Source organism: Saccostrea echinata, unplaced genomic scaffold (genome assembly GCF_033153115.1).
Source record: "Saccostrea echinata isolate AGI-Se365-2 ecotype Australia unplaced genomic scaffold, CSIRO_AGI_Sech_v1 ptg000025l, whole genome shotgun sequence".
NCBI classification, from domain to species: domain Eukaryota; kingdom Metazoa; phylum Mollusca; class Bivalvia; order Ostreida; family Ostreidae; genus Saccostrea; species Saccostrea echinata.
This window is the reverse complement of record NW_026889774.1, coordinates 12,811,663-12,825,263: the sequence shown is the minus strand read 5'-3', so window position 1 is coordinate 12,825,263 and position 13,601 is coordinate 12,811,663. Positions and strand designations below refer to the sequence as shown.

Here is a 13,601-nt window from a genome sequence, read left to right as displayed (position 1 = left end):
CCAAAGGTCCCCTTATACCCTACATCAGTAGGGAGATCAGAGGACACTTTATATATTACATCAATAGGGAGACCAGAGGTCCCCTATATCCTACATCAACAGGGAGACCAGAGGTCCCCTTATATCCTACATCCATAAGGAGACCAGAAGACACCTTATATTGTACATCAAAAGGGAGATCAGAGATCTCTTATATTGTACATCAATAGGGAGACCAGAGGTCACCTTATATTGTACATTAGTAGAGAGACCAGAAGTCACATTATATTGTACATGAATACGGAGACCTGGGGTCCCCTTATTTTATTAATCATTGGGGTGACCATATTTCATATAAAAGTGTTAATAAATACGGAGACCAGATCGCATCTTATGTTGTACATTATTCAAGAGACCAGAGGTCACATAAAGTTGTGTATGAATATGAAGACCAGAGGTCACCCTATATTGTTCATCATTTGCAGACCACTGCTCACATAAGGTTGTGTATAATATGAATACGGAGACCAGAGGTCCCCATATGGTGTACTTCATTAGGGTGACCAGAGGTCCCCTTATATTGTACATCAATAGGGAGACCAGAGGTCACCTTATATTGTACATCAATAGGGAGACAAGAGGTCACTTATTTTGTACATCAATAGGGAGACTAAAGGCCACCTTATATTGTACATAAATACGGAGACAAGAGGACACCTTATATTGTAAAGAATTAGGGAGACCAGAGGTAACTTATTTTGTACATCGATAGGGAGACCAGAGGACACCTTATATTGTACATAATTAGGGGGACCAGAGGTCACCTTATATTGTACATCAATAGGGAGACCAGAGGACACTGTATATTGTACATAATTATGGAGACCAGGGGTAACTTATTTTGTACATCAATAGGGAGAGCAGAGGTCCCCTTATATTGTACATCAATAGGAACACCAAAGGTCCCCTTATATCCTACATCATTAGGGAGACCAGAGATCCCCTTATATCCTACATCTCTAGGGAGACCAGAGGACACCTTCTATTGTACATCATTAGGGAGACCAGAGGTCCCAATATATCCTACATCAGTAGGGAGACCAGAAGACACCTTATATTGTACATCAATAGGGAAACCAGAGATCACTTATATTGTGCATCAATAGGGAGACCAAAGGTCCCCTTATATCCTACATCAGTAGGGAGACCAGAGGACACCTTATATTGTACATCAGTAGGGAAACCAGAGGACACCTTATATTTGACATCAATAGGGAGACCAGAGGTCACCTTATATTGTACATTAGTAGGGAGACCACAGGTCCCTTATATCCTACATCAGTAGGGAGACCAGAAGACACCTTATATTGTAAAGCAATAGGGAAACCAGAGATCAGTTATATTGTACATCAATAGGGAGACCAAAGGTCCCCTTATATCATCATTAGTTGGGAGACCAGAGGACACCTTATATTGTATATCAATATTGAAACCAGAGGACATCTTCTATTTTACATCAATAGGGAGACCAGAAGTCACCTTATATTGTACATTAGTTGGGAGACCAGAGGTCACATTATATTGTACATGAATGCGGAGACCTGGGGTCCCCTTATTTTGTTAATCACTGGGGAGACCATATTTTATATAAAAGTGTTAATGAATACGGTGACCAGAGGTCATCTTATGGTGAACATTATTAAGAGACCAGAGGTCACATTAAGTTGTGTATGAATATGAAGACCAGAGAACATCTTATATTGTTCATCATTTGCAGACCACTGATCACATAAGGCTGTGTATAATATGAATATGGAGACCAGAGGTCCCCATATGGTGTACTTCATTAGGGTGACCAGAGGTCCCCTTATATTGTACATCCTTGGGAGACCAGAAGTCACCTTATATTTTACATTAATAGGGAAATCAAAGGTCACCTAATATTGTACATCAATAGGGAGACCAGGGGTCACCTTATATTGTACATCAATAGGGAGACTAGAGGTCACCTTATATTGTACATTAGTAGAGAGACCAGAGGACACCTTATAGTGTACATCATAAGGGATTCCAAAGGTCACTTTAAATTGTACATCAATAGGGAGACCAGAGGTCACCTTATATTTTACATTGATAGGGAAATCAAAGGTCACCTAATATTGTACATCGATACGGAGACCAGAGGTCACCTTATGTTGTATATCATTAGGCTTTTGTTGTACTTCATTGTGGAGATCAAAGGTTACCTTATGTTGATCATTAGAGAGACCAGAGGTTACATAGAGTTTATACAAATGCCAAGACCAGAGGTCCTCTTATATAAAACATAATTAGGGAGACAATGCAGAGGTCACGTAACGTTGTGAATGAATACGGAGACCAGAGGTCTCCATATATTGTACATTACAGTGTTATAGGGAGACCAGGTATCACAAAAAGTTTATATGGATGCAGAGATCAGGCTTCTATGATTCTAGACTCTGTTTAACTAAAAGACAACTCAAAAACAAAATAAAGGCAATAATTATGGAAATAAGCTTCTGAACATATAATCATGTGAAGAAAAAATTACTTCTTTCACTCCATAATTTCTCATATCTTACATAAACAAAGATTGAAAAAGTTCTTTTATATCATAACACAAATAAAGATTATGAAATATGTGGAGATAACGAACAGTATTCGAGCTCAAAAGTCCATTAAACATTACAAAATAGGAGCGGAGCAAACAACAGAGGTGGGATCAGGTGCCATGGAGGAGTGAGCATCCCATGCCGACCGGTCACACCCGCCGTGTGCTCCTTATCATGTTCGGGAAAAAAACGGAAAAATCCGTGGACAACTCAGTGTGTGAATAATGGGCTAACAATCAGTTTGAAAAAAGTCAGTCAGCATTTGACTTAATTGCCAACAAGGTCATTGTATCGACCATAGAACTTACGAAATGATAACTTTAAACGAGACTACTGATATTCTTGCTTCATCAACTTCTTTGTCAATAACTTACTTTGTTTTAAAAATTGTTCATACGTAGAACATGCTCTTCCGTATTGTATCAACTGAGAGATATCATTATGGAGACCAGAGATCAACTTATAAAGTACATTAATAGGGAAACAAGATGTTCAATATAAAGTAATCTCTTGTCTCCCTATTCATGTACAATATACAATATTAGGTGATCTCTGGTCTCCCTAATTATGTACAAAATAAGGTGTCAACTGGTCTCCCTATTGATGTACAATATAAGTTGACCTCTGGTCTCCCTAATTATGTACAATATACAGTGTCCTCTGGTCTCCCTATTGATGTACAATATAAGGTGACCTCTGGTCCCCCTAATTATGTACATTATAAGGTGACCTCTGGTCTCCCTATTGATGTACAAAATAAGTTACCTCAGAGGCCTGTTCAACAAAGCAAATGTCGGCGAGCGCTCACCTAAATTCCTTATTCTTTCAACAGAAATGTTGGCGAGCACTCGCAAACGTTTGCGCTGTTGAACAGGCCGGCCTCTGGTCTCCCTAATTATGTACAATATACAGTGTCCTCTGGTCTCCCTATTAATGTACAATATAAGGTGACCTCTGGTCCCCCTAATTATGTACAATATAAGGTGACCTCTGGTCTCCCTATTGATGTACAAAATAAGTGACCTCTTGTCTCCCTATTGATGTACAATATAAGGTAAACTCTAGTCTCCTTATTGATGTATATAATGTGACCTCTTGTCTCCCTCTTGATGTACAATATACAATATAAGGTGACCTCTTGTCTCCCTATTGATATACAATATAAGGTGACCTCTGGTCTCTCTTATTATGTACAATATAAGGTGACCTCTGGTCTCCCTTATTATGTACAATATATGGTGACCTCTGGTCTTCCAATTGATGAACAATATTAGGTAACCTTTGGTCTCCTTATTATTTACAATATACGGTGTCCTATGGTCTCCCTATTGATGTACAAAATAAGTGACCTCTGGTCACCCTATTGATATACAATATAAGGTAACCTCTGGTCTCCCTATTGATGTACAATATAAGGTAACCTCTGGTCTCCCTATTGATATACAATATAAGGTGATCTTTGGTCTCCCTAATTATGTAATATATAAAGTGACCACTGGTCTCCCTATTGATGTTCAAAATGAGTTACATCTGGTTTCCCTATTGATGTACAAAATAAGTGACCTCTGGTCTCCCTAATTCTGTACAATATAAGGTGTCCTCTGGTCTCCCTATTGATGTACATAATAAGTTACCTCTGGTCTCCCTATTGATGTATAATATAAGGTGACCTCTGGTCTCCCTATTGATGTAAAATATACAATATAAGGTGATCTTTGGTCTCCCTAATTATGTACAATATAAGGTGACCCCTGGTCTCCCAACTGATATACAATAAATGGTGATCTCTGGTCTCCCTAATAATGTAAACTATAAGTTGAATACTGGTCTCCCTATTGATGTACAATATAAGGAGTCCTTTGATCTCCGTATTGATGTACATTATAAGGTAACCTCTGGTCTCCCTAATTATGTACAATATAGGGTGTCTTATTGTTTCCGTATTGATGTACAATATATGATGGCCTCTGGTCTCCGTTTTGATGTGCAATAGAAGGTTACCTCTGGTCTCCCTAATTATGCATAATATAAGGTTACCACTGGTCTCCCTATTGATGTACTATAAAAGGTGACCTCTGGTCTCTCTATTGATGTACAATATAAGGTGGTCTCTGGTCTCCGTTTTGATGTGCAATAGAAGGTGACCTCTGGTCTCCCTATTGATGTACAATATAAGGTGACCTCTAGTCTCCGTTTTGATATGAAACATTAGTTTACCACTAGTCTTCACATTGGTGGTATCTGGTGACTGTTTTGCACACTCTTGTCTCCTTATTGATATACAATACCTGATGACCTCCGGTCTCGAATTGATATGACACATTATTTTATCATTCCATATCCAAGATATTGCTCAAAGCAGGCTTGTGACAATAAATTTGATGTGACCAGGGATGATCCCTCTCATGCATCTGATCCTATCTCAGGAATTTAGGAATCTGTGTTTTATCCTCTGTTTTCAAATTCCTTTGTTAATAGGATTTTTGAGATCAATCTCTGTTTGGTATCTCAACCTTTTTATTTGAATTTGTAGTTGAAAATCAGTTAATTTGAGAACAAATTCAGGACATTAAAACTAAATCTATACTTAATTTTTTTCTCATTTAAAGTTTTTAAAGTCTGTGGATTTTCCTTTTTCTATAGGAACAGATGTAAGATAGGATAAATTATAGATTAAGCAGAGTTAAGTATCGTAGATGACTGATGATAATTCTGAACCATTGACCTAAATTGAACACTTTAGGTCTATGACTGATGAACGAATGAAGAAAAAGTCTCAATTTCCCTGTGTGTTAATTTTTAACACAGTAACAAAGACATTGGTTCTCAAACTGCTGATAATAATACATGTATTGTTTGATAAAGTTAACCAGTGAAACATTTGTGAAGGGGGGGGGGGGGGAACGTCCGACACCGAGCCTTAATTATGACATCAACTTGTTGTCATGTTTTAGTATTTAAAACCATACCTTCACGTCTCTGTTAATCTATTAGAAAGATCTATATAATTTTATTAATATAATTGTATTGGAGTAAGACAGAGAAAACTTTTTTTTAATAAAATTCAATCAAAATATAGGGTGACCTGAGGTCACCATATTGATACAGATGAATTTACTTTTGTGCCTTTAATACCTGAAGAGTTCATATAATGTTTTATTACTACGCAAAATGACGAACTATTTGCGGGTGACCCGAGGTCCTAGTTGAGCGTACGTTTTATCCTCCTGCATTTGGCAATGATGGATTTGAAAAATACATTCTCATTGGTTAGTTTATAATTATCCATTACGTCATGTGTAACCACAACTTTTAAAAGTGACTTATGTCAAGGGTTTGTGTGGAGTTCCGAAATTACAAAACCTTGACATTGTGAGGATGGGATCTGGAAGGGGTTATTAGGTTTAAGCTCAGATAGGGCTGATTAAGGATAGGTTGATGTCTGAATACCTATCCATTCCTTAAAAGTAATGGAGTTGTGGCCTTGAAGGGGCCAGGGCCCATTGTTTTTACGGAATGGAGAGATAAGGATATTGACTTCAAAGACACAAGTTCATGAGCCCCGCCAGGACTTTTTAATTTAATAACCTGAACAACCCCCACCCCCCCTCCCACTGGCCACCAAATTTAGTAAGGAGGAAGGAATGCATAAAGAAAATCTATGGCTGGGCTGGGAATCAAACCAGGGACCTTGTATCACTAGTCAAGTGCTCTAACCAGTGAGTTATGGTTACGGAAGCCAACATACATACTACCACAATATGATGTTCCAACACCTATTCTACAGAACCTTTGAAATTCCTTGCATTTCCACTGGTGGGGAATGGAGGTAGCAGATAGGGGGTGTAAAGCATTTTAATAGATAGGAAATGGTTGCAAAATAACTTGACAAGATGTAACTATATGGCAATACCCAGATAAATCTGAATCCATAAAAAATAATTTAATTCCAGAATATTGTAGAATTAGTTTAATCCAATCATAACAAATTCATTACATTCAATGTATATTCAACAAGTCATGAAGTGAAATGTATAAAGACACATACACACAAACACACATCAAGCATTCATACATACATGTATATTCTTTTCATCTAATAAATACACATCCTTATGCATAACACTAACTAAAAAGTTCATAGGTCCATACAATTCAGTAATTACTCCAATCTCTTATTGTAGTTTACTACCGTATACTCACATAATGACAGGGCATGATTTAATTGATAATTAAACCCAGTGTTACACACAACCTCAACAGATCAGACTAACTGATGAAAACAAAATTAAAGGCACAGTATACCATTTCACTTGTCATTCATTAAAACAAGCATGTTCACACACCCTCATGTTTACACATATCTACCCACTAAAGCACTATTTCATGCTTTGAACACATGAAGACATTGGAAAGTAAAAAGTTGAATAAAGATGTCAAACACACCACTATGTATATTAATCCCTTACATCAGTTTTTAATCAAATCTTGACATTTAAACAGTCTGTCAGGTTATCTTTTTCACAAATTGATTTTTTCTGTAGTTCCAAACAACACCATTTTAAACCCTCATAACATTTCTTTGTCTTTAATATAATGCACATTAACTTAATTATCCCTTCCCAACACAATGAAGCTCTTAGGTGTTGTATATTATGGGTAGACTAGACAAGGCTTGTTTTTACAGCACTGATGTCCCTGTAATTATGCATCACCAAATCATATATCTCAAGAATAGGAGCAACACAATGATGACGATGACTATGGCTGCGATTTTTGCGTAGGTTGATCGCAGATTTAGGTATCGAGCATCTTTTCTATATTTCTGAGACATCACTGACAAATTACTGGCCTTACTGTCAAGATCTACAAAGACAGGAAAAAAATCTTCAAATTATGAACAATCTCAGGACAATGCAAGTCTTACAAAAGTAAGTAAACTTAAAACAAGCAGAAAAATTAAATAGATACAGAGAAACTATGATCACCCTTTGGGTGTACTTAATCCTTTGCATCAAATTTATCACTGCCCTTACATGTTCATAGGATAAGATATGTATATGTATAATATATTTGAGAAAGCTGGACTCAGTTTGGTGGCTTTGACACAGTGATTAGTTATTTAAGTCAGTATTTAAGTGGTTTGAGTGGGTATCATATTTAAGTGGCTTTGACACAGTGATTAGTGGTTTGAAAGTGGCTTTGACACAATGATTAGTGGTTTGAAAGTGGCTTTGACACAGTGGTTTTAGTGGGTATTATATTTAAGTGGCTTTGACACAGTAATTAGTGGTTTGAGTGGGTATCATATTTTAGTGGCATTGACACAGTGATTAGTAGCTTGAGTGGGTATCTATTTAAGTGGGTTTGACACAGTGATTAGTGGTTTGAGTGGGTATCACATTTTGGTGGCAGTGATCAGTTATTTGAGAGGGTAGTTTGTCACAGTGGAAAGTGGTTGATTAGGTAATGGTTATGTAATCTCCAGATTTGTATTGTTTATAGATTTTTTTTGATCAATCACTGTTCATAATCTTCACTTTTTCATTGGTAATGTTATGGTTTCATTACAATATTCTGTTTTTATTTGGGAAATGACCCATACATCGTAATTTATTAAGGTTGCTGTTTGAGCCATTGACTTGACATGTCATTGTTAATGTCTTCTAGCAGTAATACAGAAAGGTACTGTCAATGAATAAATGACTTTTACCTGACAAATTCTCTCCCCTTAACAAGACATCCTCTATATTCTGAACCATGATCCTGTGCACGTCTTGTAACTCTGAATTGATGTTGCTCAGGTTCTTCCTAGCTCGAGAATCCATGTAACTTTTCCTTGATTTCTTTATGTACGAGTCTGTGATAATAATGCAATAATAAAACATTTTATTAACAGAATGGTACTTTATTACTGCAAGTTTACAAGTGAAATTTCAACATGTTTACTATATTCAGTCAATGTATTTTAAATATTTAGCAATATGTTTACCATAAGTTTCAACTTTCAAATAAATATTCATTCGTGTAATTTACAATGCCTTGCACTATTTTTGTAAAAACAGTTCACACATTTTGAGCTGTACTGAAACAGTAATGTATAAAACTTACCAAATTCTATAAAACTATATGGCCTGGAAACAGAATCCACTTTCTGTCCATACTGGGAAGTAAATTCAGTTTGTAAATCTTCTAAGAAGGAAAATGCCAGTCTCTTTGAGAATGACTGCTCACACAGGGCCAAAAAACACACCCCTCTCTCTATTACATAACTGAAACCAGAACTCTCTGATGAGACTGTAGCTCTACTGGTTTGAACTTAAACCAAAGGAAAGAAAAATAGCACTTGTACTTGAAACAGCAATAAACAGAATAATGATCCTTGGTTTAGTCTCTTTTTGTGGCAAAATTTATTGCAATTAGATCAGAATAAATCTGTAGGAAGAGGAGTCTTTTAAAAATTATTTACAGAAATTTCAATTTTTAGTAACCATGGCAATATCATTCATTAAAATCAAAAAATGATAAAGACAATTATGCATCTCAGTGTAGTCTACTTGCATGCCAAGTTATATTCAAATCAGACCAAACTGAAGGAGGAGAAGTGTTTTGAAAGTAATTCACAGAAATTTCCTTTTTTAGTAACCATGGCAACACCATTCATTGAATCTTAGTGTAGTCTACTTGTGTGCCAAGTAATATTAAAATCAGAGCAAAACTATAGAAGGAGTAGCGTTTTGAAAGTATTTCATAGAAATTTCTATTTTTATAAATCAAAAACTGGGGATATACAGAATTATGCATCTTAGTGTAGTCTACTTGTGTGCCAAGTGATAATGAAAACCGACCAAAATTGTAGGAGGAGTAGCATTTTGAAAAATTATTTGAAGATGGACAACTAGACAGACAGATGAAGGGACGACAGACACTTTACTATTGCATAAACTCTTCTGGTCTCTGACCAATAGAGCTAAAAATAGGCATGGGAACAAATGCAAAACCTTACAGAATGCAATATGGAGGAAAAATGAAACTATACAGTACTATCTTATTGTTCTAAATAACTAGTCATATATAAAAATGTTTATACAAATTTATGAATCAAACATGGACAATAACTTTAATGGATTTTAAATAATTAATACATGTACATGGTATTCAATTTATTGACCAACTGTATAGCCTTTTCCATTCTTATTGTGTGAATTCTCTCTGTTTGTTAATTTGATTTATTGCATACACTATACAAGTAAAAGAATTTTCATCCCTCCAAACATCATTTAGGGATCAAAAATCAACAATTAACAGCTTTCAGTATACCAGAGTGTTTATATTAAACATAATAAATAGTAGTATTAATGAAATCATCCCTTCATATTCAGGTAAAAGATTCATAGATCATATTAGCTGTACTTACTGAAATATAAATGGTCCAGTTTCCAGACTACATCTGGCGGGAGGCTGAGGATCTTGGGACAGCTTCCTAAACAATTGTTTACCTTGGTTTTGATATTCCATCAAGTCTCTCCCTTGCTGTAATATGTAGATTTTATGGATAATTTAGGCACAAGGTGAAAATTTTCTTCAGAAAATGATGTACATGTAATTTTAATTTTTTCTTTTATCTTAACTCTGGCACTCATGTGTAGAGTCTGAGTGTTCAAGTTATTCTGTTTCATACCCTAACTGCGCTGTTTGACATGTATTCTATAAACAACTTTCATACTCCTGCTTTGATTAGACCTTAAAGAAAGTGAATTCCCAATACATGCACAATGTATCTGCATTTAGTGGTCTTGTAAACATGCATCAATTATATTCTGATCTTCTGAACAAGAATTGATCATAACCTCAATGTGTACTACACATTTGATTTATTAACTGAGTACAAACCCAGAACTAAGGATCTGTGAGAGACCATTTCACAGACCCCTGACAATGCCACTTTACTGTCATTTTACATTTTATTTCTAATGCCTTTATGTAACTCCTATTTGTAAAACACTGATTTCTATGAAAATTTCACCAGAACATCTACTCTAAATGTAGTACAGGGTGTTTCAGCAAACTTGTCCTGACTTCAAAAAAAAAAAAAAGGTTGGGAAATAATTGTCTTCATGAATGGAACTTTTACAAAAATCTACAGAATGTAATTATACAATTTTAAAGCATAACAGTCGAAGTAAAAAACTATATCGTTTATTCTTAAGTTTTTTTAAAACATGAACATCAGAAACATTTTTCAATCTAATGTCATGATGGTATAATGTGTTCTAAAGGGATGCTGTGTTTTTCAGTCACCAGCCATATTTTGTCTCTGATTTCTCTAATTTAGGTCCAATTTCTCAAATTCCTCTAATTTAGCTCCAATAAAAAAACTGTTTCCTAGAAAAATGCTTTCTATCTGGGTACATCTTTTGGATATATCTTATTGCTTTCAAAAATATAGACATCCAAAGTTATGTTTATTGAAACACCCTGTGCTATATCTAAACAATGCACTTCTTGTCTGTGGATATAATTCTGGGAAGCAATTAGCCTGACTAATTATCTTTAAGGGTGACCAACTGAAATACAAAAATTACTAACACACTTGTATTTTGACATGACAAAGTGCAAAAGATTCAGATGTGATTAGGCATGGATAGAGGAAATATGTTTTAATAATAATTGCTCCATTACTATTATTATTTTTTTCTCCTAACTGGAACTTTGTTTACTTTTATATTCACTGTAATCATGGTATAAATAACGGTAGATATTTCAGAATTATGGGTTATTGTAACTGCATCTAAAATCCAGAGCACTATAGCATCCTAATAAAAATATAGCAACCATCTAGGATAAAAAGATTTTTGCTATATTACATAAATATCTGCATAATGAATTAAAAAACTAGAAATATGCTCATAGCACAAGAATGCTCCACACAATTTCATTAGTATTGCCAGGCCCGTAGCAACGGTTTCAAGTGGGAGGGGCCAACTTCCCAATCTGACAAGAAAAAATAAACAAACTGAGCAAAAGGGGGGTGGCAACTTCCCAAAATTATCTGACCAAAAAAAAGTTTACTGTCCGAATCCTGAAATTTGCCAGTGCTCGACCTTAAAAACATCAAAAAAGTGGGGGGGGGGGGGGGACCAGCATCTAAAGGAAAATTTACTATGGCAAAATAGTATACTCAGAAAAAAGTGAGTTAGCTAACAACAAAGAATTAAATCAAGATCAAAGGAAAGATCAAGGTCAAAAATGTTAAAGCCATTGAATAGCTCTAATCAATATGCATCAGCAAATGAAGTTTGATAACAAATATCTTGAATATTTTTTTTGAAAGTAAGCTAAACACAAATTTGAAGTGAAGGTGAAAGGAAAAGTTAAACACAAATTTGAGAAAAGTGAAGTCAAGATTAAAGAAAAGGTCTCAGACTGTAACAATGATGAAGATGCAATAATTTGAGTTTCTTTGTCATGTTTGCATGTAAGATCAAAGAAACAAGATACAGGTACTTAATTATTTTTTTTACTCAGTTTTCAAATACAATCAATGCAATGCAGAGTGCAGTAACACATTCAGATAAGTTACAAGATTTAACTAGGTATTTCCAGTGGCATGTTTTTCACATTATTGGAGTTTTATTTCTGACCTGATTTATTAAAATGAAAATGTTTTCAAACAAGAAAATATGTTAGGTGAGTGGACAGTTTTTATCAATGAATCTATTTTGTTAACATTTACAAATTAGTCACATACTTGTTGATTGGACCACAAATAAGAAAGCATGTGCTAAATGCCAGTTGGCATGGAATGAATTGAACACTGAATCATGGACATAGTCTGAAATATCTGACGTTTTCCATTATATGTTTTTCACAATTTTGATATTTGAGGAGCCAGGAAAAAAGTCAGAACCGGTAAGTGTCATTAAGAAAATAAGTGGAAATTTGCTGCCTCCAACTGACTTTTGGTGCACGTGAACCGAATTAAACATCTAACTCACATCTTATCAACAGTGCAATACTTCTAGTACTTACCACTATCGCTTGTTCTTTGTTTTATAAAGTGTTTGACTGTCTATTGAAAACATTTTATCAAACTTTAGAGGTTTTGTTTTGATTTCCTGCATTTTAAAATCTCATACACCTGTATCGAAATGTGGAGTGACATTTTCTTTTCAGTGATATTTGTGAGAAGTAGAGGCATTGTTCTATTGATAAGTTGTGAGCTGTCATTTAATTCGATCTGTAAGTTTTTAAATTTCAAGTTCAGTTGGTGGCAGCGAAATTTCACCTTTTTATAATGGGGCCAGTTCTGATGTTTCCCTGGCACGTCAATTATCAAAATCATGAAGAACAACTGGAAAACCTCAGATATTTTCGACTATCGTGGACCCTGAAATGATTCTTGATTCAACTGCATGTCCGAGATTATAATTTCACCCTTACCACTTAACTCCTCCAACTAAGCACTTTCCTAACAGTTTATTAGCCAGTTCTTGACAATGGACACAACACAAAAGATAATAGGATAGGCATTGAATGGGGAAGCAATCACAGGAGACACTTTTTAAGAACTGTCTGTCCACAACAAACTCCAGAAATCACTACAGTATCATGAGAGTGCTTAATAGCAGCAGCAGTGATGAATATATACCATGTATTGTATACAGGTTCCTCTTAATTTTGAAAGTCTTCTTCTTCAATAAATACGTATCTCTTACTGCTAACTTTAAAAATTTTTATTTTATTTTTATCTGGTATAAAAGAAACTGCGGATAAGAGATCAGTTGTTTACCTGTTCATCCTCCTGCATTGACGCTGCCAATGGAAGGGCGTCCGCCACCCTCGCAATCAATGTCATGAGCACCATATTTCAATCTAATTCCTCCAGTACCGTGGTATGAAATTTGTTAGTTTGAGACGTCTGTTTCGGTGACGTGGGGATAATTCCGTGTAACTTTTCAGACTGTATATTGTGTCTCCATTTTCTTT

General features: G+C 35.3%; 1 protein-coding gene across 1 annotated transcript; it reads right to left on the bottom strand.

Moving 5' to 3' along the window:
* Positions 1–6,567: 6,567 nt before the first annotated feature.
* On the bottom strand, positions 6,568–13,569 carry LOC133192035 (vesicle-trafficking protein SEC22b-like). The gene is made up of 5 exons (XM_061327876.1): positions 13,405–13,569; positions 10,030–10,145; positions 8,724–8,884; positions 8,326–8,472; positions 6,568–7,478 (listed from the first exon to the last, which is right to left on the bottom strand). The coding sequence occupies exons 1-5, from the start codon at positions 13,477–13,479 to the stop codon at positions 7,324–7,326; spliced, it is 654 nt and encodes a 217-aa protein (XP_061183860.1). The 5' UTR covers positions 13,480–13,569; the 3' UTR covers positions 6,568–7,323.
* Between the last annotated feature and the right edge of the window lie 32 nt (positions 13,570–13,601).

Excerpts from the sequence above, each read along its gene's own strand:
- LOC133192035 (XM_061327876.1), bottom strand. The coding sequence starts at position 13,479 with ATGGTGCTCATGACATTGATTGCGAGGGTGGCGGACGCCCTTCCATTG. Across the intron at positions 10,146-13,404 it reads CAATGCAGGAGGATGAACAG|CAAGGGAGAGACTTGATGGA; the intron begins GTAAACAACTGA and ends TACATATTACAG. Across the intron at positions 8,473-8,723 it reads ATATAGTTTTATAGAATTTG|ACTCGTACATAAAGAAATCA; the intron begins GTAAGTTTTATA and ends TTATTATCACAG.